We start from the raw sequence: 26,510 nt of genomic DNA, 5'->3' as shown, positions 1-26,510 counted from the left end.
TTGCCCTGGGGTCCCTGAACACCCTCTCTGCCTCCATATTCCAGCACCCCTGAAAGCCTGTTTGTTCACAGTTTGTAAATTTTTATTTTTTTATTTATGAAGAATATATATCACATTTTAAAATATATAGTCCAGAGATTTGGCTATTGTAAATAGTGCTGCAGAGGACCTAGGGGTGCATGTATCTTTTTGAATCCGTGTTTTTGTTTTCTTCAGATATATACCCAGGAGTGGAATTGCTGGATCAAATGTTAGTTCTATTTTTGAGGACTCTATACTATTTTCCATAGTAGCTGCACCAATTTACATTCCCACCAATAGTGCAGGAGGGTCCCCTTTTCTCCACACCCTCACCAACACTTGTTATGTGTGGTCTTGTTGACTTTATCCATTCGGACAGGTGTGAGGTGATATCTCATTGTGGTTTTGGTTTGCATTTGCCTGATGATTAATGATGTTGAGCATATTTTCATGTGCCTGTTGGCTATCTGTCTTCTTTGGAAAAATGTTTATTCAAATCCTCTGTCCATTTTTTAATAGGATTGTTTCTCTTTTTGGAGGTGAGTTGTAGGAGTTCTTAATATATTTTGGATATTAATCCCTTATTAGGTATATCATTTGCAAATAACTTCTCATTCAGTAGGTAGCCTTTTCATTTTGTTGATAGTTTCCTTCACTGTGCAAAAGCTTTTTAGTTTGATGCAGTCCCATTTGTTTATTTTTGCTTTCGTTTCCCTTGCCTGAGGAGACATTTACAAAAAAGTATTACTAAGACTGATGTCAAAGAGCGTACTGCCTGTGTTTTCTTTTAGAAGTTTTATGATTTCAGGTCTTACATTTAACTCTTTAATCCTGTCTGGAAACACGCCCTTGTGAGTACAGCACATGGACTGTTGCATAAATTCTTCCAGGCTGGTGTGTGAGCCACCAGTATAAATGAGCAAAGGTGTAACAAATTTAGAGCCTTCCCAATCCCAGGAGACTGTTTGCAGGGACAGGGTAGCAGGTACCTGAGTGCCTCTGTTGGGGGCACTGGGGACCGTGGCAAAGTGTGCTGATTTTCTGCATGTAAGCACAGCTGCCTCGCTCTCAAAACAATTTTATTTCCTTGGTTAATGAAACTGAGAACCTAAGCGGACCCTACAGTGTGTATGGTTTCTTCTCACCCATCCATAGTACACGCAAAATGCTGCACTGTTAGTTCTTTTAAGAGGGGCTTCTTGGAAGTGCCAGGTGACAAGAATGAAACGTACAGACACCATGTACTATAGAGAGGGTCTCTTGAAGTAAATCCCATATGTGCTTTACATGAAGTCTGATCCTTTTTTTTCCCTTGGGATCACAACTGTGAAATTATAAAGGACAGCAACTAGAAAATATAACTTGATAGATCATCACTCATTTCATGTGCGTGTCTTCAGGAGCCTATCTGAAAAACTCCAAGCACTAAAAGGCGGTCACATTTAACTCTTTAATATTTATTTATTTACTTATCTGGCTGTGCCAGGTCTTAGTTGTGGCAGGCCGGCTCCTTAGTTGTGGCATGTGAACTGTTAGTTGCAGCATGCATGTGGGATCTAGTTCCCTGACCAGGGATCGAGCCCAGGCGCCCTGCGTTGGGAGCACGGAGTCTTAACCACTGCGCCACCAGGGACGTCCCTGAAATTTATTTTTGTGCGTGGCGTGGGAGTAGTCCAGTTTGATTCTTTTCGTATAGCTGTCTAGTTTTCCTGGTACCACTTATTGAAGAGGCTGTCTTTTCCCCACTATATACTGTTGCCTCCTTTGTCGTAGATTAATTGCCCATAAAAGTGTGGGTTCTTTTCTGGGCTCTCTGTTCTGCTCTGTTGATTTATGTCTGTGTCTTTATGCCAGTACAATACTGTTTTGATGACTGTAGCTTTGTGAATAACCAGAGATTTGAATGTTTAAGCAGCCACCCTGGATATGTTGTTTGAGGGATTTGAGAAGCCTTATGAATCAGAAAGGGCTGCATGGAGGGTTTTTCTAAGCCAAGTTCAATCAGGGCAAACACTGACCCACTCTAAACCTGACTCTAAGGGGTTTGTGGTCCTGGAAGGTTTTGTGATCAGCTGGTCAATTTTTCTTTCCTTTCTACCACATTAATGCTGATTCAGGAAAACATTTCTGTTTGACTCAAAGGACACCACTAAGCTTTACTCTTCCTCCTGGTGACTTCAAAGGCAAAGGGAGCCCTAAGCCAGGTCTTCTTGTATTAGCTGCACATGTTACAGGGAAAAAACAGTCACCTGGGGCCAGTGGGAACTAATGGGTGAGTGTAGAGTGACCAGTGGCCAGTGAGAAGTCCAGGCAGCGGGAGAGCCTGGCGCTTTGCATCAGATGACTTATTCCCAGCTTCCTAAGCTTTCTGTAATGGCGTTGCTGTGACAAACAAACTGAATCTCTTTTTAAAACATTGCCTTTGTAGCCCCTTCATTAATCTTTCTTTAAAAAGAAAAGAAACCTGTGGTACTTAGATGCTGTCTGCATTTGCCTCTTTGGAACTAATTCCTTTCTTTGCATAGGTAGAGTATAAATGTGAAGGTTTCCTTGAGAAGAACAGAGACACCGTCTATGACATGCTGGTTGAAATCCTGAGAGCCAGCAAGGTTTGTAAAGTCCTAAGAGGTAGTTAATGTTATTCACTGTGTACTTGACGTGGATCTGGATGTGTATCAGGAAAGAGTAAGAAGTGTGTGTGTGTGTGTGTGTGTGTGTGTGTGTGTGTGTGTGTTAACTGTCTTGTAACAGCGAATTGTAGCTCCTGCATACAAAAAATGACTGTTTCGGAACTGGCACTAAAATATGTTTCTAGGTTCTGAAAGCGTGCACATTTCCACTATATGCAAAATCAGAAATCAAATATGTAGATGACAGAGATGAAGGACAGATAATACAATCATTTAAAGAATCATAATTCACATTTTGTTCATTCACTCACTTATAAAGCACTTATCATGTGCCAAGCACTGTCCTAGATTCTGGGGATACAGCAGTGAACAGGGCAGACAGGGTTCCTGCCCTCATGGAGCTCACATCCCAGAGGGAGCAACATACCTTACACATGAAGGCAAGCAATGGTAGGTAGTGCCAAGTAAGTGCTCAAGGAAAACCAAAGCAAGATGGAGTGCTGCTCTGCATATGTGAGCTCCTTGAATCCACGGTTCTGTATGATGAAGTGTCACCGTAAGAGTGACTTCTGGCTTTTTCTTTTCCTCCTTAAACATTTCTTTCCATTTAAGAATTTTAAGAATTCAAATTCTTAAAATTTGAGAAAAAGGATATTTCATACACAGTCCTTCATTTTTTACGAAGATTTGGTTATCATATTTATTTTCCTTCTTTTAGAAGGTCCCCAGTCCTTTGCTGATGCTTAAGTATTTTTTTTTCTCTTTTTCTAAATTTTATTTTATCGTAGTATAATTGCTGTACAATGTTGTGTTAGTTTCTGCTGCACAGTGAAGTGAATCAGCTGTAAGTATACATATATCCCCTCCCTCTTGGACCTCCCTCCCCACCCATCCCACCCATCTAGGTCATCACAGAGCACCAGATGCTCAAGAATTTTGACAATTTCCCAAATGAGCCTGAGCACTTCCCACTAATGGTCATAAGTAAATCACAGGCCATGGCAACTTCAGTTATTAAAATTGATTTATGACAGAGAATTCAGTGTAGAAATAGCCTGTATTTGTGTACAGAATTAGTTGACGTATTTCACCGATTGTTTACCTGGGGTCCAGTCTGGAAGAGGGACACAGATCGTGGTGAGGCACAGGTGGGTCTCTGCACTAAGCCCACAAGCTGTCAGAGGCCTGGGAATTTCAGATTCACTTGTTCCACAGGGGCTACAGGATGCATCAGGCAGGAATTCTCCCCCAGAGAAGATTCTCAATGTCTGATTTAAAAGAAGAAAATACGAGATCTTCTCCAAGAGGGTAGATAAGACATTGAAAGAAATAAGTGATGCAAGGTAGAAAATAGTGAGTGTCTTAAAAGAGGTACAGATCAAAGATTAAGGTAACTCAGAGGAAGTTGGGATTAATTTGCGCTGGGACACCAGGGAAGTTATTGTGAAGGGGGTGGGGCTAGAAAATATTATTATAGCACCTTGAGTAATGGGTAGGGTTTGGATCTGCAGGGATGAGAACATGGGGTTAGGAGGAAGGAGATTCCAAGTGCAGAAGCAACGTGAGCCAAGGCGCAGAGGGAGGAAGAATAAATGCTTCTCCTGTTCTGACACTTGGAGCGATACCCACATACAGACATTCACATGCTTTCCCTTCTGCTCCCGTTCCTGGGAAAGAAACCGTCAGTCATCCCGAGTGAGGACGACCCCCCTGTGGAACTGAGATTTGGCCAAGATTGTTCCTTTACCCCCCTACTGGTTTAGACGTGGTTGTTGTGACCATTTCCTTGATTGTTCCAGCTAAGGACTGTGGGTGAATACTTTTGACTTTGAAACCCTCTCTGTTCTTCCCAGTTTCATCTCTGTGCCCACTTTTTTCAAGAAAATCCGGTTCCTTCTTCACCTTTCGGTTCAGCGATCACAGTTAAATCTGCAAAGCCAGTCATCAAGCCAAACAACAAGCATTTCCGGAGCACCGTGGGGAGCAAGGTACTGAGAGAGTTTTCTGAGGGCGAGGGGGCTGAGGGCAGGGAGCCAGGGATGGGTGGGACCCGTTCCGGGCCTGGACACGGGCACTGGGTTTCTTCAAATCTGTTAATATAAATGCAAATGCAAAGAAAAGTAGTAGTTCATCATCATAGTGCCTCGACCTCCAAGGCTACACACATCTGAGCAAACCATATGTTTGCACAGTAACCCAAGTCACTAAAGTCCTTTGCTGTTTGGGAGTATTGGATGGAGAACTGCTCTGTCCACAAGAGCAGGATATGCTGATAAACCCAGTCACCGACTAAAACCTTTCATAACAGGTGTTTATGCATGAAGTTAACTTTTCCTCTTCTTGAGTAACTTATCAAGGTTGGACCTTTTTTTTAAAAAAAAACATCTTTATTGGAGTATAATTGCTTTACAGTAAGGTTGGACCTTTTTTTTTTTTTTCCTTTTAACCCGGATCTAAGCATTAAATTTCAGCACGATGTTTGTCACCTGACCTTGTTTCCTAGTTCCGCAGCTCTCTGTACTTGCTCATGGAGACCCTCAATGCCACCATGCCCCACTACGTTCGATGCATCAAACCAAATGATGAGCAATTGCCCTTTGAGTAAGTGTTCTTCTGCAACAGAGTGGGGAAGAAACACCGAGGAAACGGTTGCTGTCGTGATGTTGGAGAATTTGCTTGCGATTGTCGTGTTTCTCGGTTTTTAAATGTTCTCGGTTTTTAAATGATTCAAAAGAAGCCTGCCCTCTACATATAATGCTTCTCGGTTTTTAAATGATTCAAAACAAGCCTGCCCTCTACATATAATGTTAGCACAACCCCTCTGGCTAAGCTGTCTCATCTCCGGGATTAAGCAAAAGGGTTAGATTTGAAAGAATTATTCTACAGCTAAAGCTTACGCAACTGAGAAAGCCAGAACATTTTCCCTGATGGTAAGAATTTGTATGTGTTTGCAGGAGAAATGCTGTAGAGGGGTCTGAAGTTTTGTCTTCAAACGTGCCATGAGGCCTTACTTAGAGTTGTTGTCTGGGGCCCCAGGGAAAAGGCCCAGACCCACGGTGGAAGTTATAGAGAGCCTCTTAGCTGACTCAAGTTGAGAGGTGTCTAAGGGAGCGGTCCGTCTGGAGGTGGTGACTGTGTCCGTGTGTCCTCAGAGGGTCAGGCCTAAGTCAGAGGGCCACCTGTGGGGTGTCTTATAAAGGGAACTCAGCAACAAGTAGGCGCTGGGACGGGTGAGCTTGGACATTTCTTCCACTCTGGTTGCAAGGCTTCTCGCTGTTGCCTCCCTCAGTCAGAATCAGCTGCTCCTTTCCCCGTGTCCTCAGTGAAGCTTTCTGAACTGTTTCACAGAGGTGCTGTCTTCGTTTGACGTGCAACACGTTTTTATTAAGTATCTGCTGGGCTCAGGGATTACACAGGCCGGTCTGTTGCCCAGGAGCTCACGGTTGGGGCAGGTCCGCTACACTGTTCATGGGCCTGTTTATCAACTGCGATGGCTTAACACATGATCAGATCGTCTTCTTTCAGGTTTGACTCCAAGAGAATTGTTCAGCAGCTGCGAGCCTGTGGCGTTTTAGAAACCATTCGCATTAGTGCGCAGAGCTACCCTTCTAGGTACGTTGTCAGTTCCTTGTTTGGGGGGAAAAGTGCCCAACTTCAGGTCTGTGCTGAGATCCAAGGGAGGGGCTGCCGCGTTTTCATCAGATATGTTCATAAGGTGTCCCGCTGTGCTGTGGGAAGGCCAGATGAACGAGCACCATGTGAGACAGAGGCCACCGTCCCCACCCTCACACCCCACCCTCATCTCCGCACTAGTGAGGGTCGCCCGCTGCCTCCCCAGTGCCCCTGAGAAAGGGAGCTGGAGGGGGAGACAGCTGTCGGAGCGGAACGTTAACAGGAGGCATCCAGGGAGCAAAACCATCCAGGTGTGCTCAGGTGAGGTTTGTGGGCAGTGGGTCAAACATCAGGGTCATTGTCCCCAGAACAGTGGCAGGTACGCCCTTGGGGTCCACAGGCAGCATGCGTTTCCTCCGGCCCGGCTCCTTAGGTCTGCCTTGACTTTCCAGGTGGACGTACATCGAGTTCTACAGCCGCTTTGGGATCCTCATGACCAAGCAGGAGCTTTCATTCAGCGATAAAAAGGAGGTGTGCAAAGTCATTTTACACAGGCTCATCCAGGTCAGTCCTGCTCTCTCCTGGAACCATGGGCTCGCAAACACTGTCCTCATCTCTGCCTCTGTCTCAGGGCTGTAACTGTGTGAATGCCTAAGCAGAAAGGAAACGTGCCCTGCGCGTCTGTGTGCTAAGGAGATCAGAGCAGACCTACTCATGGGGCATCATCTCCTGACAGCAGGAGTCACCTTGAGGGACCCGAATTCAAGCCCTGGCCTCCACCGCCACCGTGTCCTCCTGTCCTGATGTGTTCTCCCACAGCCTAGGGAGCTTCTGCAGGCCAGGCTTATGTTACACAGTCAGCTAGACGGTCGCTGAGCTGGGGGTTCCTGGTATGGCCCTCAGTATGGACTTAGGGGTTTGCTGAAGCCATGACTTGTGACAGAAAAGAAGTGGGGAAGCAGTTATCATGGCCAGGAAGGGGTTAGTAAAGAGAAGCCAAAGGAAGACAGAAACCAAGCCTTTCCAGGTGCCTCTGCTCTTCTGTGGAAACCACCTATGAAAGGCTGGAGCTCCCCGGCAGCCCAGCCAACAATGCACACACCCCTTCCCACCCCACAGATGGATACCTCACCCTCAAGTCCATTTCTTCCCCAGAAAGAAGCTTTAAACAAACAAGGCAAAATATAAACTTCTAGGTCATAATCAGAGCTTTTCTGCTTTATGTCAAAGAGATGTCAGAATAACAATGTTGGTGGCATGTTTGGATCTCTCAACATCTTTTCCAAGTACTGTAGAAAATCTGAAAGATTTTGTTTCTGATTATGTCATTTTTCTCTTCCAGGATTCTAATCAGTACCAGTTTGGTAAAACCAAAATTTTCTTCAGAGCAGGGCAAGTGGCTTATTTAGAGAAACTCCGGTTGGATAAACTGAGGCAGGGTTGTGTTGTGATACAAAAGCACATCCGTGGCTGGCTCCAGAGAAGAAAATTCCTCCGAGAGAGACGAGCGGCCCTGATCATCCAGCAGTACTTCCGGGGTCAGCAAACCGTGAGGTATGTTGGAACCAAGAAGACGTGTGCCATCATTTGGCTTTCTTCGCCGTCCCCTCGGGGGGCGGGGCCTCCTTTCTCCTGGGACCCAGGTGCAGATGCGTCCCCCGAGGTGGCCATGAGCCTCCAGGTGAGATGGGTGTGTCCTCGGGGGCAGGTGGTGCTGACTGCCTGCTGTCCCCACGTGGCAGAGGTGACAACCAGGACCCTGAAGAGGGGAAGCCCTGATCAGCGTGCTGCTGAAGAGGGTCAGAATTCCTGGTGAGACCAGGTAGAGGGGCTGGGCCGCTGGTTCCTGGGAACCGAAAACACCTAAGGTGATCAAGGTCCAAGTGAAGCCTCAGAGTAAAGACACCCGTGACCAGCCTGCCTTGCAGGCGGTGGGGCAAACCATGCCTGAGGGGACCATGGCAAGGCTCTGCCCGCAGGCACTAAACCCCTGGGTGGGGCTGCCTGAGTGGAGGGCAGTTCCGCCGGCCACGCCCACCCCGCCGCTCCTTGAGTGCTCCCAGGAGGCCATGCTGGCCTGGCCAGCAAGACGGGCATCCCTCCTGGACAGCATTTTGTGGTTCTGTGTCTGCCCTGCCTCCCTCCTTCGCTTGCTCTGAGGGTAGTTGAGGGCGCAGGTGCTTAAGGGTCAGGCTGTGTGGCTCAGCCTCCCTGTCCCAAGCTTGAGCCTGACCTCCAACAGCATCTGGGCTTCTGCATGTGGCTGACACACCACAGCCTTCATCTCGGCACACCCCAAACTGGACTCGCCATTCCACCACCCTACCCCCACCCCAGCCCACTCTCCTCCCAGGCAACCATCTTACACAGGAACACAGCCAGCCTTGCCCTCCTGAGCCTCTGGTGTCAGTTAATAGCAGCAGTCTCCAGGGCAGGAAACTCCAGAGTTAGCTTCTTCCCCAAACTCATGCTCCCTTTCCGTTTGGGAATCACCGTGGCCTGGGATTCTGTTCCCCGCTTGCCTCTTGTGTCTGTCCCGTTCATTTCATTCCTGCACCCGTGCCCTGGACGAGGCCTTCATCATTGTTTGCCTTTCACTCTACAGCACAGCCCTCCACCTGCTGCCTTTCTCTCCCATCTTCCTAAAGCAGGGCCTGCCCTGCTCCTGCCGTGAATGCCTCCAGTGGCCCCCGTTTCCCACAGAAGAGCACTCAGGTTTCAATGTGGTATTCACGTCCCTCCACGGCCTGGATGCAGTTATAAGCATGGAAGCTCTGTGAGGACAGGGACCATACTTGTCTGGTTCCCACTGCATCCATCCGTAAGACCCAGCACAGTAATTGTCACATAGTAGGTGTTCTATTCATATATATATATATATATATATATATATATATATTTAATAACAAATTGTCCCCATCTATCTTTCTCACCTCACAGACTACCAATTTTCTCCATGTGTCTTACATTCTAGCAATTCCAGACAAATTCCCTTTTTCTGAATATTTCAGGCACTGTTAGGCCTTCATGCCTTCACTGGTCCCTTAGTCTGAAATGCCTTTTCCAAACTTCAATGTCTACAGAAATCCTACTTTTCCATTAAGGCTGGCTGACATCTCAGCTCTTCCCAAGCAGAATGATATTTCAATAAGATCTCTCTTACAGATCTCTTAGTAGTTATTTTACTTTTCTTCTTATCCCACTTGACCATTTCTAAGTCCTTCTGTTTCATGAGGTTGCAAACATTGAAGGTAAGAACTTTGTGTTCACCCCCAGTCCTTCAGATAGGTCCTTCGAAAAACTTTTTCCGTAAGGGCCAAATATTTGGGCTTCTGGGGTCATGTGGTTTCTCACGCAGCTGTTAAACTCTGCCTTTGTAACGTGAAATCAGTCATGGGCCATTTGTAATTAATAGTTGCAGCTGCATTCCAGCAAAAGTGGACAATAATAGGTGGGAGGCTGCAGATTTGGCCCCCAGGCCATAGTTTTCCAACCCCTGATCTAGAGCCTCCAGCGTGATTTCCCACAAGAACGACTAGAGGAACGAGCAGGTGCAATGCCAAAGCACAGTTGTGTTGTCACGGTCTCTGTGGGTATGTGAGTGACAGTGGGGTGATCGACCTGAATGTGAAGAGTGTGGCAGTTCCCACGTGGTGCTTCGTTCCTGGAGCAGGTCCACGTTCGGATCAGGGTGGAAAGGAGAGGTAACGACACTGATCTTGAGTAGACATTAGCATAAACCACTTACAGCGTTTATGTGTAGATTTGCACAATGTTTGAACATGCCTTAGTTAAGAGGTGTTGCACAAGCTTGCCCTCTGGAGTAGGTGTCAATGCCCTGTGGGTAACAGATTTACTCTGCATTCTTTTAAACCAAGGAAAGCTGTTACCGCCACAGCCTTAAAAGAAGCATGGGCAGCCATAATCATTCAGAAGTACTGTCGTGCGTATCTTGTCCGCAGTTTGTACCAACTGATTCGCGTGGCCGCCATCACCATCCAGGCCTACACCCGAGGATTCCTGGCGAGGAGGAGGTATCGAAAGGTGCGGCTTTCTGGGATGTGAATGTCTGTTCGTACATGTCCACCACAGGTGGGATTTGGTTATTGTTTCAAAAGTCTAGGTAGGAGAACATTTGCAAACGATGCTACTGATGAGGGATTGATTTCCAAAATATACAAAAGAACTCGTACAGCTTAATATCAAAAAACCAGCCCAATCAAAAAATGGGCAGAAGACCTAGATCGACATTTCGCCACAGAAGGCATACAGATGGCCAGTAGGCACATGAAAAGATGCTCAACATGGCGAATTATTAGAGAAATGCAAATCAAAACTACAGTGAGGTACCACCTCACACCCGTCAGAAAGGCCATCATTAAAAAGTCTGCAAACAATAAATGCTGTAGAGGATGTGGAGAAAAAAGGAACCCTCCTACACTGTGGGAATGTAAACTGGTGCAGCCACTATGGAGAACAGTATGGAGGTTCCTTAAAAAATTAAAAATAGAGTTATCATATGATCCTTCAATCCCACTCCTGGGCATATATCCAGAGAAAACTCTAATTCGAAAAGATACATGCACCCCTATGTTCATAGCAGTGCTATTTACAGTAGCTAAGCCATTGGAAGCAACTCAAATGTCCATCAGCAGAGGAATGGATAAAGAAGATGTGGGGTGTGTGTGTGTGTGTGTGTGTGTGTATGTATGTATATATACAGTGGAATATTACACAGCCATAAAAAAGAATGCAGTAATGCCATTTGCAGCAACATGGATGGGCCTCTAGATTATCATATTAAATGAAGTAAGTCAGACAGAGAAAGACAAATATCATATGACTTCAGTTATATGTGGAGTCTTTAAAAATGATACAAATGAACTTATTTATAAAACAGAAATAGACTCACAGACACAGAAAACAAACTTAGGGTTAGTTACCAAAGGGGATAGCAGGAGGTGGATAGATAAATTAAGAGTTTGGGATTAACATATACACACTACTATATATAAAATAGATAAACAACAAGAGTTACTGTATAGGACAGGGAACTATATATTCTGTCTTTTAATAACCTATAATGGAAAAAGAATCTGAAAAAGAATATATATATAGGTATAACTGAATCACTTTGCTATACACTTGAAACTAACACAGCATTGTAAATAATTACATTGTCATTTACAATGTAAAAAAGAATCTGAAAAAAGGTAGGTAATAGTGCTCTGTGGGTTGATTACAAGAAATTCATATTTTACCCTGTAGGAATATTTTGGTAGTTTTATCTCCCAACATTGGAAGAGTTGATGAGAAAAACAGTAGAGACCCAGTTTGCATTTCACAAAATCTTGTTTTAAAGATGCTGGAGGAACACAAGGCTGTGATCCTTCAGAAGTATGCCCGGGCGTGGCTGGCCAGACGCAGATTCCAAAATATCCGACGATTCGTACTCAACATTCAGCTTACTTACAGAGTTCAGCGTTTGCAGAAAAAGCTAGAAGACCAGGTAGGTGTTCCCAATGCATCTTTCGTATTTACTTTTTCTAACAGATATATTTTGATCTGGGCCAGTTCCCTAGCTATGCTGTTGATGAAATTATTTTAAGGCAGGACAGGAAAAATTGAACATAAAATTTTCTCTACCATTTGAGCCACAACCTTGTCCCCTTTAGCGTGGGTTGTGCGTCTACGTTATATGTTAACTAGATCCTCTTAGAAGACACAGGAAAGCCTACCCACCCCCTCCTCCCCAAAAAAGCAATTTCCTCCTGGTGCCAGCAAGGTAGCTGCTTACGAGATAACTTTCCTTCCTTAATCCTGTAAAGGGTCACAGTGATCCACTACTTGTCTTGTTGGACTACGTAAACTGTCAATATATTACTTTGACGTATAGCCCTTTGTCTTAAAAACTTATGTAACTGTGCTTTGACCTCTAACGGGCGGAACAGTGCTCAGAGCTTTCTGAAAGATTGTCTCCTGGGTTATAATCCTCAGGTTGCCTCGAATAAAATACTTTATTTCTTTTTTAAATTGAATATTGATTAATTATTATTTTTTTTTGTCAACACTGTTAAGATTTATGCCCATGTTAGGAGGTTCAAACAGTTTACATGGACCAACTGAGCTAGGAAACAGAAGCGCACTGTGAAGGGCCGATACATATGGTTGTGTAGGTTGTGCACTGCACAAGGGCACCTGCCCAAGAGAGCAAGTGGGACTGAAATCCAGTCTGGCTTCACTTGCCAGCCCATGTGTCTTGGTATAAAGCTGTACTGCCTTGAGGCATGGGTGCCTTTTTCTAATTTGCACAAAGATGCTACCTGCATGCCAAGCCATGCTCCCTCAGAGCTGCACTGGCCCAGAGAAGTTGCCGTTTTCTAACTTGCCCAAAGGTCCATGTGGTCTAGCTACAGCCCTGCCAAGTTTGGGGAGATTCCCCATACCATTCCCATTGATAGGAAAAAACTTCATATACCCTCAACCAGTGGGAGAGAGCTGTGGAATATGCAGTGTCCAGTTCTATGAAACATACTCCTGCATCTGTCTCAAATAATACTGAGATTCTCCTACAATAAACTTTAAACTTAGCCCTAGGGGTCGTTGGTGAATGGATGAATGTGCAGACAAGAAACTTTAGGTTTTGATAGTTTCTCCTCCTTGTGCTGTTGTGCAGCAGGCCTGCATGTTATATAGCTTGTGGAGAACAGCATTGAAAAACAGCCCTGGCCAAGTGGGAGCAGGGCCCGTGGGAGTGTCCACACTCCCTGAGCTCCTTTCTAGGTGTTCATGTGCTTAGGGCTGCCATAACAAGCCAGCACAGACTGGGCGGCTTAAACAACAGACATTTATTTTCTCACAGTGCTGGAGGCTGAAAGCCCAAGATCAAGGTGTTGGCAGCGTTGGTCTCTTCCGAGGGGTTTCTCCTTGGCTTACACGTGGTCTTCTTCTCCCTGTGTGTGTCTGGGTCCTAATCTCTTCTCATAAGGACAGCAGTCATACCGGATTAGGGCCCACCTGTATGACCTCATTTTACCTTAATTACATCTTTAAAGACCCAATCTCTAAATACACTGACGTTCTGAGGTACTGGTGGTTAGCACTTCAACATGTGGATTTGGGGGGATGGAGGGGACACAGCTCAGCCCACCACATTAGGGCTGTCCTGGAGCTCCACGGTTGGACTAAAAGAGCCACCCACTCAGGAAGGCATTTGCCTAACTAGCTCTGCGTCCCTATCTTGACTAGGTTGAAGGTGCTCATACAGGCCATTGTCATGATAACTGTGGACAGTGTAAAGAAACCTCCGATTTAGATGAGAACTTGGGAGGAGCAAATGGAACAGCTTCTTTATTTGGATAACCCCCTAAATATAGGATGTTTCTTTCCTCTAGAACAGAGAGAACCATGGGCTGGTGGAAAAGCTGACCAGCCTGGCTGCTCTTCAGGCCGGTGACGTGGAGAAGATTCAGAAACTGGAATCAGAGCTGGACAGAGCAGCCACCCACAGGCAGAATTATGAGGAGAAGGGGAAGAGGTACAAGGCTTCCGTGGAAGAGGTCTGTGCTGGAAGTGACTATGGGCATAGGTTGTGAGTCGTGCCGTGAAAGAGATCACAGTGCAGCATTTTCCCACAGAGTAGACTTCCGCAGAGCAAATCAGATTTTGCCATTGGCTTCCATTACCGAAGAGAGCCTGCATTTTAGGGGAGGAGAGATCTGAGGCCTAGAGTCCGGGTGGGGGCAGAAGAGGAGGCTGATGCTTCAAGAAGCACAATATAAGGTTTCCTCTTCCTTTCCACGTTTGTAAAGTGATGAAAGGCCTGAGAAAGAGCCTTGGTCAGATGCTTCCCTCTCTTCCAGCATGACCTTGATCTCCTGTCACTTGTCCACCTGGTGTGCATCCTGGAAGCATCGTCCCCGGAGCAGCAGTGCAAAGCATGGGCAGGTTTTCATCTCTGTGGTGTAGTAAAAAGAGCAGTAGACATAAAACCCAGATATCCCAGGTTCAAATCTTCTCTGGGCAACCTTGGACAAGTCACTTACCCTCTCTGAATTTTGGTTTCCTCATATGTAAAATGGGAATAACAAAAAGGGACTGACAGAATTATTGTGAAGATAAAATTGTCAGATAAAATAATTTAACCAAGTGACTGTCACAGAGCCCCGCAAAAGCGTGAACTGCTGTTTTCTAAGCAGGTGGTCTTTATTAGCGTCCGTTCTGCACCTTCTGAAGTGCCACAGCACCCACCGTAGTGGCAGCCTGGAGCCCCAGGGCATCCCTCTGCCCTCCCCGTGACCAGATGCCTGGCTGCACCAACACGGCTGCTGGCATCCCCCTCACTGCCAGTCACCAGCCATCAGCACCCAGGGGCCCCCATCTGCCAGTGCAGCAGGCACTTTACAAGAGAATTTAGCTCGTGATCACACATCCTTCCTGAGTCTCAAAGTGTGAATCCACTTTATATCATAAATTTCTTATATTAAGTATATAAATACCCTGGCCAAGAAAAAGGCAGAGAAGTTTCCTTGACTTTGGGAAAACCTTGGATTTGGTTCTTTCTCCTTGATTTCAGCCATTTCCGGGCGAGGCTGGGAACTAGTGTCTGTTGAAGTCACATGGAGCCCTTGCACGTGGAGCTAAACACAGCGTCTTGCAGTGGGCTGGTGCCGGCTGTTACCTATGGATGGGAGCCGAGACCAAAAAATACTAATTTAAAAATATACAGGCAGTGGGGACAAAACTCAAAGCGAGGTTTTCAAAAAAGCATTATTTTCTTCCCTTTGCTAGAAATTGGCAAAGCTTCAGAAGCGTAATTCAGAATTGGAAATACAAAAAGAGCAAATACAGCTGAAGCTTCAAGAGAAGACTGACGAGTTGAAAGGTAAAGCCCAAGGTGACCCGACACACATTCACCCGTTCACAAGTCCAGTCATTCAGGAAATAGGTACTGGGTGGGAACTGAGTTTCAGACTGGACCAGGAGGCTCTGGCATAATGAGAAAACTTTCACTCCACAGAGAATAACTTTATTTAAAATCGTGGCAACTGTACCCTACAGGTTCATCCGGTTTATTTCCATCTTTTGTTGGAGCACAGCCGTCCCTGTCTCAGAACCTCCTGGGCCATTTACAAAGTACCAATGGGTGGGCCATCAGCCTGATGCTGTGATATCAGAAGATGGGGTGGGGGAGTGTAGTGGGTGGTGGTGGCAGGTATGGTTCAGAGTCTTTTATTTTATTTATTTTTTGGCGGTACGCGGGCCTCTCACTGTTGTGGCCTCTCCCGTTGCGGAGCACAGGCTCCGGACGCGCAGGCTCAGCGGCCATGGCTCACGGGCCCAGCCGCTCCGCGGCATGTGGGATCTTCCTGGACCCGGGCACGAACCCGTGTCCCCTGCATCAGCAGGCGGACGCTCAACCACTGCGCCACCAGGGAAGCCCCAGAGTCTGTAGTTTTTTAAACCTTGTAGTCATCCTGATGCATTGTCCAGGGCAGTGTTGGGATAATGTTTGTGGCTTACCAAGCATCTGCACTCAGATTTCAGCTCTGTCCAGGTTACTTAGTCTAAGTGGTACCCAGGTCCTCTGCCACTGTCCTGGCCCTGAACAAGGGGCCCCGCTTAGCACTGAGCTACATCAGCCCTGAGCTGTCAGAGGCAGGCCCTTGGGACCAGCAGTAACACTTTCCTTTGGAGTGTGGAGCAGCCATCCTTAGCCTAGCTCTGTCCATCTGTACTTGTCCGACTCAAATTCTAATTGCAAGCCCTTGCTAAATCCCAGAAAAGGCAGCAGGAACGTGAGCCAAGTGCTTCCTCACCAGGTAGTTTAAATCACCACGCTGGATTATCTGTCGCGTCCAGGAGCTATCCCGTAAGCTCCAGCGTGGGGGCAAGGGCGCAAGGGTTCAGGCCTGGGGATCTAGCACACACCTTAGGCCCAGCTGTTGGGGGATGTGCCAGCATCTGGAGCAGCACTAAGCCCTGGGCTTCGGGTCCGAGTGCAGGAGAAGCACATGTCGGGAGGAGGAAGTAAACATCCTGAGACCTGGCCAGCAGAGCAGGCAGGGTGTTCCGGTGATGCCCATCCTGCTGCACATACTGTGTGCCCTGCACCCTGTCTCTAAGGGCTGATGACGTGGGTGCCGGGGCCCATGTACGTGGCAGTGTTGGACAGGAAGAGGTTAGAGGTCTGTGAGTAAACCTTGAACTCGAATTAGGGAAGGGCTTTTTCATTACAATCCATTCCTCTTGAGTGTTTGTTCTTCTTTCTAACTTCTTTAAGTGGAATTTCCCACAAGACGTTTTAAATTCCCACAAGTATGTCCTGAAAATTATATATTTGACAGCATTGACATGTTTGGGTGGGTAATTTTATAACTCCTTCTAAAAAGTGCCTGAAAGCTTTCACACCCCATGTTTATAAACTGCTTCTCCTGTGGGTCTCCCTACACATGGCAAACTGAGTTTTATGAAAGCACCAACTTCCACTTAACTCTTGTGACGTGGGACTCAAGGATATTATCGAATGCTGTTTCCCCTTTTTGAGATTCCACCTTGGGCAAAATCTCATTGCTTCAGGGAAGAAAGTCCCATTTGGACAGCCTCTTTAGCCCATTTGCAAATAGCCCAAGATGGTAAACACCAGAATTGAAGTCAATTCTGTGAATGAATTAAACACTGAAATTATACCAGATACAGTATCTTCTAAATTAAAGCTTAAGCATTTTCCCTAGTATTTTCTGGATGACTCATGACATTCTGAAGCAGTCATTTTGATTCAGGGACATTTTACACTGCATTAGACAAACTATTAAACTGTTGGCTTTTTTTTTTTTTTTTTTTTTAAACAAAGTCATGTGGAGGATTACTATTGTCACCTCATCCCTGGGCTCCCCTCTGGGGCAGGACTCAGAAATGAGGTAGAACTCAAGGACGAGGTGTCAGCTAAGCACATATCGGGCCGTCAGGCTTTGATGGGCTGCATCTGTTAATCCTGTGCCCATTCTGAAGGGCACACATTGGGAATGTGGAGCTCTCCTAACCAGACACTGTCTTGAACCCCAGTGATTGTTTCCCAGTGGTCAGGTGCCCACTTAACCTACACTTTGTGTTGGATTCTTGTATTGTATTTAAATGCAACAGTGGCTTTTTAGACTTCCTCTTCCCCAGATGAAGACAGACACTTTATTATTTTCTTGGTTATCATGAATGAGTGATTCTCCACCAAGGCCCTTTGGTTCCCACCCCCCCCCACCCCCTGCCAGGGGACATTTGGCCAAATCTGGAGACATTTTTGGTGTCACAGCTAGAGCAGAGGTGCTACTGACCTCCAGTGGGTAGAAGCCGGGGATGCCAGTCAACATCCTACAATGAGCAGGATGGCCCCCTCTCCACAGCAAAGAATTATCTAGCCCGAAGCATCAGTAGTGCTGAGATTGAGAACCCCTGTCATAAACTGATCATCTTCTTCCCAAAGGGTTTCTGTTTATTTATTTATTTTTATTTATTTATTTTTTTTGCGGTACACGGGCCTCTCACTATTGTGGCCTCTCCCGTTGCGGAGCACAGGCTCCGGACGCGCAGGCCCAGCGGCCATGGCTCACGGGCCCAGCCGCTCCGTGGCATGTGGGATCTTCCCGGACCGGGGTGCGAACTCGTGTCCCCTGCATTGGCAGGCGGACTCTCAACCACTGCAGCACCAGGGAAGCCCTGTTTTTTTTTTAATAATAATATTTATTGTCTCAAAGCCAACATATCTATTTTAATAAAGCAAATGGTATTCAGACCACTAAAAGTACTCTGAAACTATTCATAGATTCCAACATAACAAATTTGTGAGGGTTATTATTTTGAAACCCCCTTATCTATTTCTAACTTATAAAAAATGACATTTATACTCTCATCTTAAGTCCCATTAATCATAAATACCACGTGATTATTCTTACATTCTCACTTTCTTAAATGTGCCATGAAACAGTCAAGGCATTGCTTTGCGGACATATTTCAAAGGTATTCATTCTCCTTCACAGAAAAAATGGACAACCTCACCAAGCAGCTCTTTGATGATGTGCAGAAAGAAGAACGACAGAGAATGTATGAAATCTCATTTGTCTTAAAGCCACTGCTTTTTTCTCTCTCTGCTCTTTTCTGTTTTGCGTCTCAGCTTGCAGGTAGCAGATCACAGATACAGGAGAGCAGGGTGTGAATATTTTTAGGAAGTGAGAGATTGAGCTTTGAGAGAGCTAAGTGCCCAGTGTGCACCTCTCAGACACTGCACAGGTTCTGGAGTTGTGGGCACAGTGGACCTTTATTGCCAAGACAGTGAGAAGTTCAGAGACTGCCACCTCTTCATCTTCCATCAAGTCCAAGGATGAAAATTAGTGCCTCTTAAATAAACCTCCCTTCCTTCCCCTCACCCCCCACATTGTATCTGTAAACTTGACTCTTGTCTCAGGTAGTAATGTGTGTAACCCACCTGACACAAATTAGGACAGGTCCCCATGAGCTTGTACTGTACCAGCCCTGCCTTTCCTGTCTCAGTATCAAATCCTTTGCTAAGGTCTAGAGGCTTCAGTCTGTGCCCCCCTCTCTTAAGAAGTCAACTCACAGGCTTTTAGATCTCCAGGTGGGGATTCATGGCAGGGTGTTGGGGAGAGATGGAACATTCTTGCATATCTCTGTCCAAGGCTAGAAGGCACAGGGCTGCCTGGGTGGCAGGATATACAGCTTCCCTGTGAAGTTAGTTAGCAGAAGAACCTGGGTCTGGATGAAGAGGGCAGGATGCTAAGCAGTTAGGGGAGGGAGTGTCACTGAAAAGCTCCAAGAGTTAACAGATACATAGAGTGTTTCATGATCCTACATCAGTTTTGTTTGTTGTTGTTTTTTTTTGATGTATCGTTGATTTATAGTATTAGTTTCATGTGTACAACATAGTGATTCAAACTTTTTATACATTGTACTCCATTTATAGTTATTATAAGATATTAGCTAATATTCCCTGTGTTATATAATATATCCTTTTAGCGTATTTATTTTATACATAGTAGTTTGTACCTCTTAATCCCCTACCCCTTTCTTGCCCCTCCACCTTCCCTCTCCCCACTGGTAGCCACTAGTTTGTTCTCTGTGAGTCTGTTTCTGTTTTGCTACATTCATTCGTTTTATTTTTTAGATTCCACATATAAGTGATAACACACAGTATTTGTCTTTCTCTGTCTGACTTATTTCACTAAGGTATTATACCCCCCAGTTTCATCCATGTTGTTGCAAATGGAAAATTTTCTTTTTTTATGGCTGAGTAATATTCCATTGTATATATGTGCCACATCTTCTTTATCCATTCATCTGTTGATGGACACTTAGGACGCTTCCATATCTTGGCTATTGTAAATAGTGCTGCTGTGAACATTGGGGTGCATGTATCCTTGTGAATTAGTGTTTTCATTTTCTTCGCATATATACGTAGGACTGCAATTGCTGGGCCATACTTACATCAGTTTTTAAATAGGGATAGTTAACTCTTTACCTTGAAAAGTCTGTTTTTCAGTGAACTCTAAACTCTAGGATAGAGGAGCTCAGCTATTGGCATCTGCTGATGTTCTGGGGCCACTTAGGAGTGATCATTTCAAGCAGGGGCTTGGAGAGCCAGCCTGAGGCCAAGTCATTTTGACCCCTTTGCAGTCCTCATCAGCCCTCACCTGCAGCTCCTTTTGGTCCCTGGTCAGCTGACTGGGGAAGACTTGGTCCTGTCACAACCCTTGAGAGGCTCAGAGGTGCCACAGTCAGTGGGCATACTTCTGGTCAGTTTAGGCTACACGTCTGAGATTCTCTTTACATAAGATTTCTGGTTGCAATTTGCTTCTTCAAATGTATTTTCCTGGCCTCTTAGGAGCACTGTAGTTTTTTTTTTTAAAGTCTGAAAACAAAGTTTAAAAGTTTGTTAATACTTGTAAGAAGAAATGAAACAAAAACCTATTGGGAATATGACTCTCTTCCTCAGGATTTTCCTCTTTGTGCTATAAAAGCAAGTCATAAAATGGACTGAGTTGACAGCCCAGCAAGTGGGAAGATGATTTCTTAAACTCACAGAGCGCCTAGGATGGCTTCAATTCCGACTGGGCCCCTGTGAGCTATGTAGGGCTGGTCTAGGCTCTGTATCTCTCCTCGGTTATTTTTCTTGGGCTCAATTGAGCAGTCATCGTACAAGGAATTGGCTTTCTGTGGCCTTTTGGGCACCTGGGTTTGCTGCAGTTTATTCTAAAATGATTGAAGAGCTGAGCCCTTTCACATATTAAATGGCTATTAATTTAATAACCATTTAACTGGTTTAGGACTAAGTATTAACTTGTTCAGGACTAAGCCAAACTGCTCCAAGGATCCTTGGTTCGAGGCAGGGGACAGGACTTAGCAGAATGTGCCACGGTCTTTTCTGAGTGAAGTGGCCCCTTTAGGGGACCACGTGGAACCGGGGCGGCTTGGGGGATACACGACCCCCAACAAGCATGGAGTCTTTACGTTTAGCCTCCCTCTCCTGCGCGTCCTCGGAGTGACCCCTGTGGAGCCACAGTTCTCTGATCAGAAGGTGTAAGAAGAAGCTGCCTTAACCTAAGGGGACAGAAAGCAGTCTGCTAAACAGAAGACCATTGTCCTCACAATAGGTCTTAACTTGGCTCTTCCTTTCAGAAGGAAGAGCCTCTTATCTTCCAAATGGTCTGTAGTTCTACTTCAGGGTAAAGCCTTTAGAGACGGTTCAAAATTTTCTTTTGCTGCTTAGACTTCTTGAAAAAAGTTTTGAACTGAAAACGCAAGACTATGAGAAGCAGATCCGGTTTTTGAAAGAAGAAATGAAAGCTCTCAGAGATGAGAAGATGCAACTGCAGCATCAGCTGGAGGGAGAGCGGGTCACCTCTGATGGCCTGAAAGGGGAGGTGGCCCGGCTGAGCAAGCAGGCAAAGGTAGGAGCTGCTCACCCCCCACAAGCTCTTTGGCTGACTCGTCTGACCTGCAGGAGTGGGAGGAACTTCACATCCCTACAGGGTCAGCTGACAGTACCCATGTGAGGGCAGAAAGCCAAAGGACCCTGGTTCCTCCAATTCTTCTAAGTGTAAACCCCCCCCCCGCTGCCTTTGACTTAGCAATACTGTTTTTTTATGTTTTAAAAGTCAGCTTTCTAACTTTGTGAAAATTACATTTACATAAAGTTGTTCAAGTATGTTGACCCAGAGAATACTTCCATATTAAATTATAAATTGATGTGAACCCCTGTTATATAAATCCATCATGTTGTATATCTGGTAATACCGGTATTAAAATTAAATGACCATATCAGAATCTTTCATTTTAAAGTGTTATCAGATAATCTCTACAAGCAGTGGTCCATGCCTGGACGATCAAGGTTTTAACTAAATTCCTTCCCCTTTGGAAAATACAAACCTGTTTGTCCCTCCCTTCTTCAAGGCAGACCATTTTAGTGTAAGGTTGGAAAGCTTTTAAGCTTCCACTAGATATGTGAGACACATGTTAGTAGAAAATTGTTATGATTACACAGATATCCTCTGTACTCATCAAGGAGTACCCGTGCATAGTTTAGAAGATGTGTCATGGAATCGTACCTGGGTTGCCTCTGAATTTCTTAGCAGAACTGCCAATATTCTCTGGGCCCTAGTCTCCTATTATTTGAAAGTAGTAGATTGGACTGTGGAATCTGGAAGGACCACATATGCCTATGAGTCCTGCATTCTTAGCAGCCACATAAGACTGATGTCAATCTGGGAGTCACGTCATCTGGCTGCAGTCTATATCTTGGGAAATCATGTGGCTGCCCTTGGAGTACGGCACCAGTGTTTGTCACTCGTTTCCTCTTTGGTAGCTAAAACTATGATCCACACTCTCCAATGTGGTATATTAAGGAGATTAGTCTGATTTTCAAAGAAAATAAACCCATTGTCATCATGATAATGTTATAATAAGCCTGTAAGTAAATACAGATATGACTTGGAACATTTACTGAAATGTTACCAGGAGTCGGGCTTGAGGGTGGATAGTCCTGGGTCCCCTGTCAGCTGTCCATGTGACCCTGAACGTGCCGTGTAACGCTTATGCAGCTTCAGTTTTCTGATCTATAAAAGGTCATTCTACTCACCTTATAGACCTGTTACAAGGATGAGGTCGTGTATGTAAAATGATCAGTAAATGCCAACTTGATCTCCCTTTTCACCCCCTGTGGAAACAAGAGCTTTAACCTTTAAACACTTAGGCTGACTGAGAAAATATTCAGGAAGGGTTACTCACCTCTGAACAGCTCCCATAGCTGCAGAAGACAAACCTGAGCTCACATGTGAATAGAGGCAGAATACAGCCTCTTCCCCACAACCAGAGCTGCCCCTCTTGGACCCGGGTCATGCCCTCACTGCCAACTCCCAGACCTCCAGGGCATGCCCTGCCCCTGCCGCTGGGCCACGTCTAAACGTAGCTGGAGCCCAGACCCTTGACTTGGCCCACTTCCTTGCAACCAAGATTTCATCGTACAGTGAGAGAGCACTTATCCCCTGTGCTTGATTTCTCGCAGCTCCTTCCCCTCTCCCTCCCCTCCCCAAGCTTGCAGTAAGTACTTATTTTTTCCCTTTTTATAGTAGGGAAACTAATTCTATTGCTACAACCAAGTACATCTGGGAAGCACAGTATTTTAGATAGTTAAACAAGGTTTTAAGGCCAAGCCTTATGGGCAGCGATGGTTTAACAAGATTTTAACTGAGAAACTGCACTTAGGACAACTTGCACAGATAAATAATACAGTAATAGTGTTCCCTTTGTCTGATGTAAATCACGATAGCTGTTTTTTCTTCACCTGGTTCCATCATTGCTGGGATTCAGACAATCTCTGAGTTTGAAAAGGAGATAGAGCTACTTCAGACACAGAAGATAGAAGTGGAAAAACATGTGCAGTCCCAGAAACGGGAAATGAGAGGTAACGAAAATATGAGTCACTGAGTCCATTGGGGTGCAGGCTGAATTTATCATAGGTGTCGCTGTTAAGGCAGTGTGTCCTTTGATTGGTCTGAGGCTGGTTAGTTAGTTGGTTGGTTGGATAGCTGGTAAGTTAGTCAGCTGATGAGATGGTTAGCTGGAGAGTCTGAAGGGCTAGAGAACTGGGTCCTTAAAAAGGAAATGGGAAAAGAGAAATTAGGCAAAAATGTAATTTATACCAGTTGTGCCTTTTTCTCTCAGAAAAGGTGTCGGAAATCACCAAACAACTTCTTGAGAGCTACGACACTGAAGATGTAAGAAGCAGGTAATCATTTTTGCATTACCAAGCATTTAAAAAAAGGTAACACATGAAAGAGATGATTTTCTTACCCTCCTCATTGTTGCAGGCTCTCTCCGGAAGATTTGGAACATTTAAATGAGGATGGAGAACTTTGGTTTGCTTATGAAGGACTAAAGAAAGCAACACGGTGAGAAATTTCCCTCAGGTTCTTTGTGATTTTTCAGAGGTAATGTACTATTGGAAACTCAAAAGTTTATCTTTCATAGATTTGATAGACAAAGTAAATTCCTTATAGTAGAATGGTCTAATAATCCCTGGAAATATTTCTTTGAAGATTGAGTAAATTAGTTTAATAATGAAGAACAATCTCTTTGTGGGATAACTGGCCAAGTAATAAAACCCATAACCTGTACAATGAAAACTGACTATATCAAATAAGTTAGCCAGTGTTGCTATAGATATATAAATATGTTTATTTATTTATTTATTTTATTTTTGGCTGTGTTGGGTCTTCGTTGCTGTGCACAGGCTTTCTCTAGTTGTGGCGAGCGGGGGCTACTCTTCATTGCGGTGCGCGGGCTTCTCATTGCAGTGGCTTCTCTTGTTACGGAGCACGGGTTCTAGGCACATGGGCTTCAGTAGTTGCGGCACGTGGCCTCAGTAGTTGCGGTGTACGGGCTTAGTTGCTCTGCGGCATGTGAGATCTTCCCGGACCAGGGCTCGAACCCATGTCCCCTGCATTGGCAGGCGGATTCTTAACCACTGCGCCACCAGCGAAATCCCTACAGATATGTTTAAATTTAAGGCGTTTGCTTTTTTAAAAATTAGTAAAGCATTTTTAGAGCAGTTTTAGGTTCACAGCAAACCGAACAGAAAGTACAGAGGTTTCTCATATACCTCCTACCCCTACACATGCACAGCCATTATCAACACCTCTCACTAGAGCGTACATCTTTTAAAACTGATGAACCTACGCTGACACATCATTATCACCCAGAGTCAATCGTTTACCCTAGGGTTTACTCTTGGTGTTGTACATTCTATGGGTTTTGAAAAATGTATAATAACATGTATCATTATCATTGTTGCATCACACAGAACGTATTTTTTTAATTATTAGAGTAAAAATGTAATTTTAATAATGTCCAAAATAAAATTTCTTATCATTAACTGCATGTTAACACCACATAACACTTCCTAACCAGCTAGAAGGAGTTTATAATTTTATGTTCCTAATTCCATAGCTTGTAACCTTGTGTACACAAGTAAACTTTATGTGCTTAGCGCCTGGCTCTTAATTGTGGGTTTTCATAACTGCTGCAGAAGTACACACTCAGAGTCATCAGCAGAATAAAGACTGCAGTTAACTTCTTGACACCTCCTCTAACAGCATTTTGGAGAGCCATCTCCAGTCCCAGAAGGATTGCTACGAAAAGGAGATTGAAGCTCTGAACTTCAAAGTGGTGCATCTAAGTCAGGAAATCAACCACCTGCAGAAATTATTTAGAGAAGAGAATGACATCAATGAAAGTATCCGTCATGAAGTCACCAGGCTAACATCAGAAAACATGGTATGGTCTCAGCTGCGGGCCCCAGTCGTGGCCATTATTCTGGAGATGTTATGCATTAGTGGAGTAAAATTCAGTGTCTCAGCTGTAAAACAGATTACATTTCCCAGGAGTGAAATAGCTGGTTCAGAAGATAAAACTATAAAATTACCCCAGGCTGGGAAGCATTTTAAGAGGGTTTACCATAGGATAGGTCCAGATTCTGTGACGTGTGTGCTCTTAAATCTATCCATTTTAAATCTAGCCCTAACCCCTTGGCAAGTAACAAAAAGCATTAAGGTAAAAAGGTACCTCTTGAGAGGGGTGTGCATTCAGAAGGTCAGTCGCCCTGCTCATGCCCTTCATCTCACTGTTTCAACAGCTTCCTTCTTCCGTGATGCCTGTTCTTCTCCACTGCCATTTGTCTCATCCTTTCTTCTCACTCATGTCTACTGGCATGAAGAAATACCTTAGGAACCTTCTCAACAAAAACAATCCTTTCTTAACCCCACACCCCTTGCAGCCACCACCCCATTTCTCTGGGGGACTTGGCCACACTTCTCCATGCCACCTGGCCGTGATTTCTCCACTCACCTCCTGTTTACTCTGTGGCCACCCCATTCTGTGGGCTGCCTCTCCCACTAGCTGAATCTGCCTGCACAGGGCTGAGCACAGAGGCTTCCTTTCCACCCTCGTCTAAGTCTCTCAGTAGCACTTGGTGATGTTAATGACTCCCTCTCCCTCCTTTCTGTTCTGCTGGCTTCCAGGACACTGTGGTCTCCCAGGCTTCTCATCCCGCCTCGCTGGCTGCTGCTTCTCTACTTCTTTACTGGTCCCTCTTCCTCCCCGTATAGCCTGGAAGCATTAGGAAATCTCAGTGCTGTGTCAACACGTGAGCATGTGTGACCCTGGGCACAGCGGACGTATGGAACGGTAGTTAAGGACCTGCACATCTTTGTTTATTCCTTGAGTGATGCTTTAATGAGGAATTTGCAGTGAAATCCAATTGCACAGTCAAACAAGTATTTTTCATTTGGACTTCAGAGGCACGGGTGTTTTCGTAAACTTGCACGATAGAAAAACTCTCCGTACATGACTAGGGCTGGAAATGATGGACATTTAAACAAATATTAGCTAGACAAAGACAGAGGATTATGAAACATATTGTATCATTTCAGACCTCTGCTAACAGAGCCGTGCACAGCCTGGAATTCAGAGGGCACGGTAGAACCCCTTTGAGATGATTCTCCTGTTTCTAGATGAGGAGATAATGTCTCTGGGCCTGGACCAAAGAGACCGGCTACCATTTCGTCACATCATCCCTCCCTCAACTCAGCAGAGAATTCCCGTATGCCTTCCCAGATGTATACTTCCTTCTCTCCAGGAGACCTTGGAGATGTGGAGGGTTGTAGCTATGTGAGAACCGCTCACCCT

At 45.2% G+C, this 26,510-nt stretch overlaps 1 protein-coding gene across 2 annotated transcripts in view; it reads left to right on the top strand.

Moving 5' to 3' along the window:
- Window positions 1–26,510, top strand: part of MYO5C (myosin VC) — a 118,226-nt gene that overhangs the window by 48,431 nt on the left and 43,285 nt on the right. For both annotated transcript variants that reach the window (XR_003436336.1, XM_027123046.1), the window contains exons 14-29: window positions 2,547–2,630; window positions 4,505–4,639; window positions 5,155–5,252; window positions 6,177–6,263; window positions 6,716–6,827; window positions 7,606–7,817; window positions 10,142–10,307; window positions 11,626–11,772; window positions 13,658–13,822; window positions 15,054–15,147; window positions 18,293–18,356; window positions 21,037–21,217; window positions 23,136–23,229; window positions 23,490–23,553; window positions 23,636–23,716; window positions 24,920–25,100. Coding sequence is in view for 1 of the 2 variants with exons in the window: in XM_027123046.1 (XP_026978847.1) it covers window positions 2,547–2,630; window positions 4,505–4,639; window positions 5,155–5,252; window positions 6,177–6,263; window positions 6,716–6,827; window positions 7,606–7,817; window positions 10,142–10,307; window positions 11,626–11,772; window positions 13,658–13,822; window positions 15,054–15,147; window positions 18,293–18,356; window positions 21,037–21,217; window positions 23,136–23,229; window positions 23,490–23,553; window positions 23,636–23,716; window positions 24,920–25,100 (1,965 nt within the window). In the remaining variant the exon portion in view is untranslated. The remainder of the gene's footprint in view (window positions 1–2,546; window positions 2,631–4,504; window positions 4,640–5,154; window positions 5,253–6,176; window positions 6,264–6,715; window positions 6,828–7,605; window positions 7,818–10,141; window positions 10,308–11,625; window positions 11,773–13,657; window positions 13,823–15,053; window positions 15,148–18,292; window positions 18,357–21,036; window positions 21,218–23,135; window positions 23,230–23,489; window positions 23,554–23,635; window positions 23,717–24,919; window positions 25,101–26,510) is intronic.

This window comes from Aethalodelphis obliquidens, unplaced genomic scaffold, assembly GCF_003676395.1.
Source record: "Aethalodelphis obliquidens isolate GAN/ISIS:26980383/991018 unplaced genomic scaffold, ASM367639v1 scaffold26, whole genome shotgun sequence".
Lineage (NCBI taxonomy): Eukaryota > Metazoa > Chordata > Mammalia > Artiodactyla > Delphinidae > Aethalodelphis > Aethalodelphis obliquidens.
This window is presented reverse-complemented; position numbering and strand designations above follow the sequence as displayed.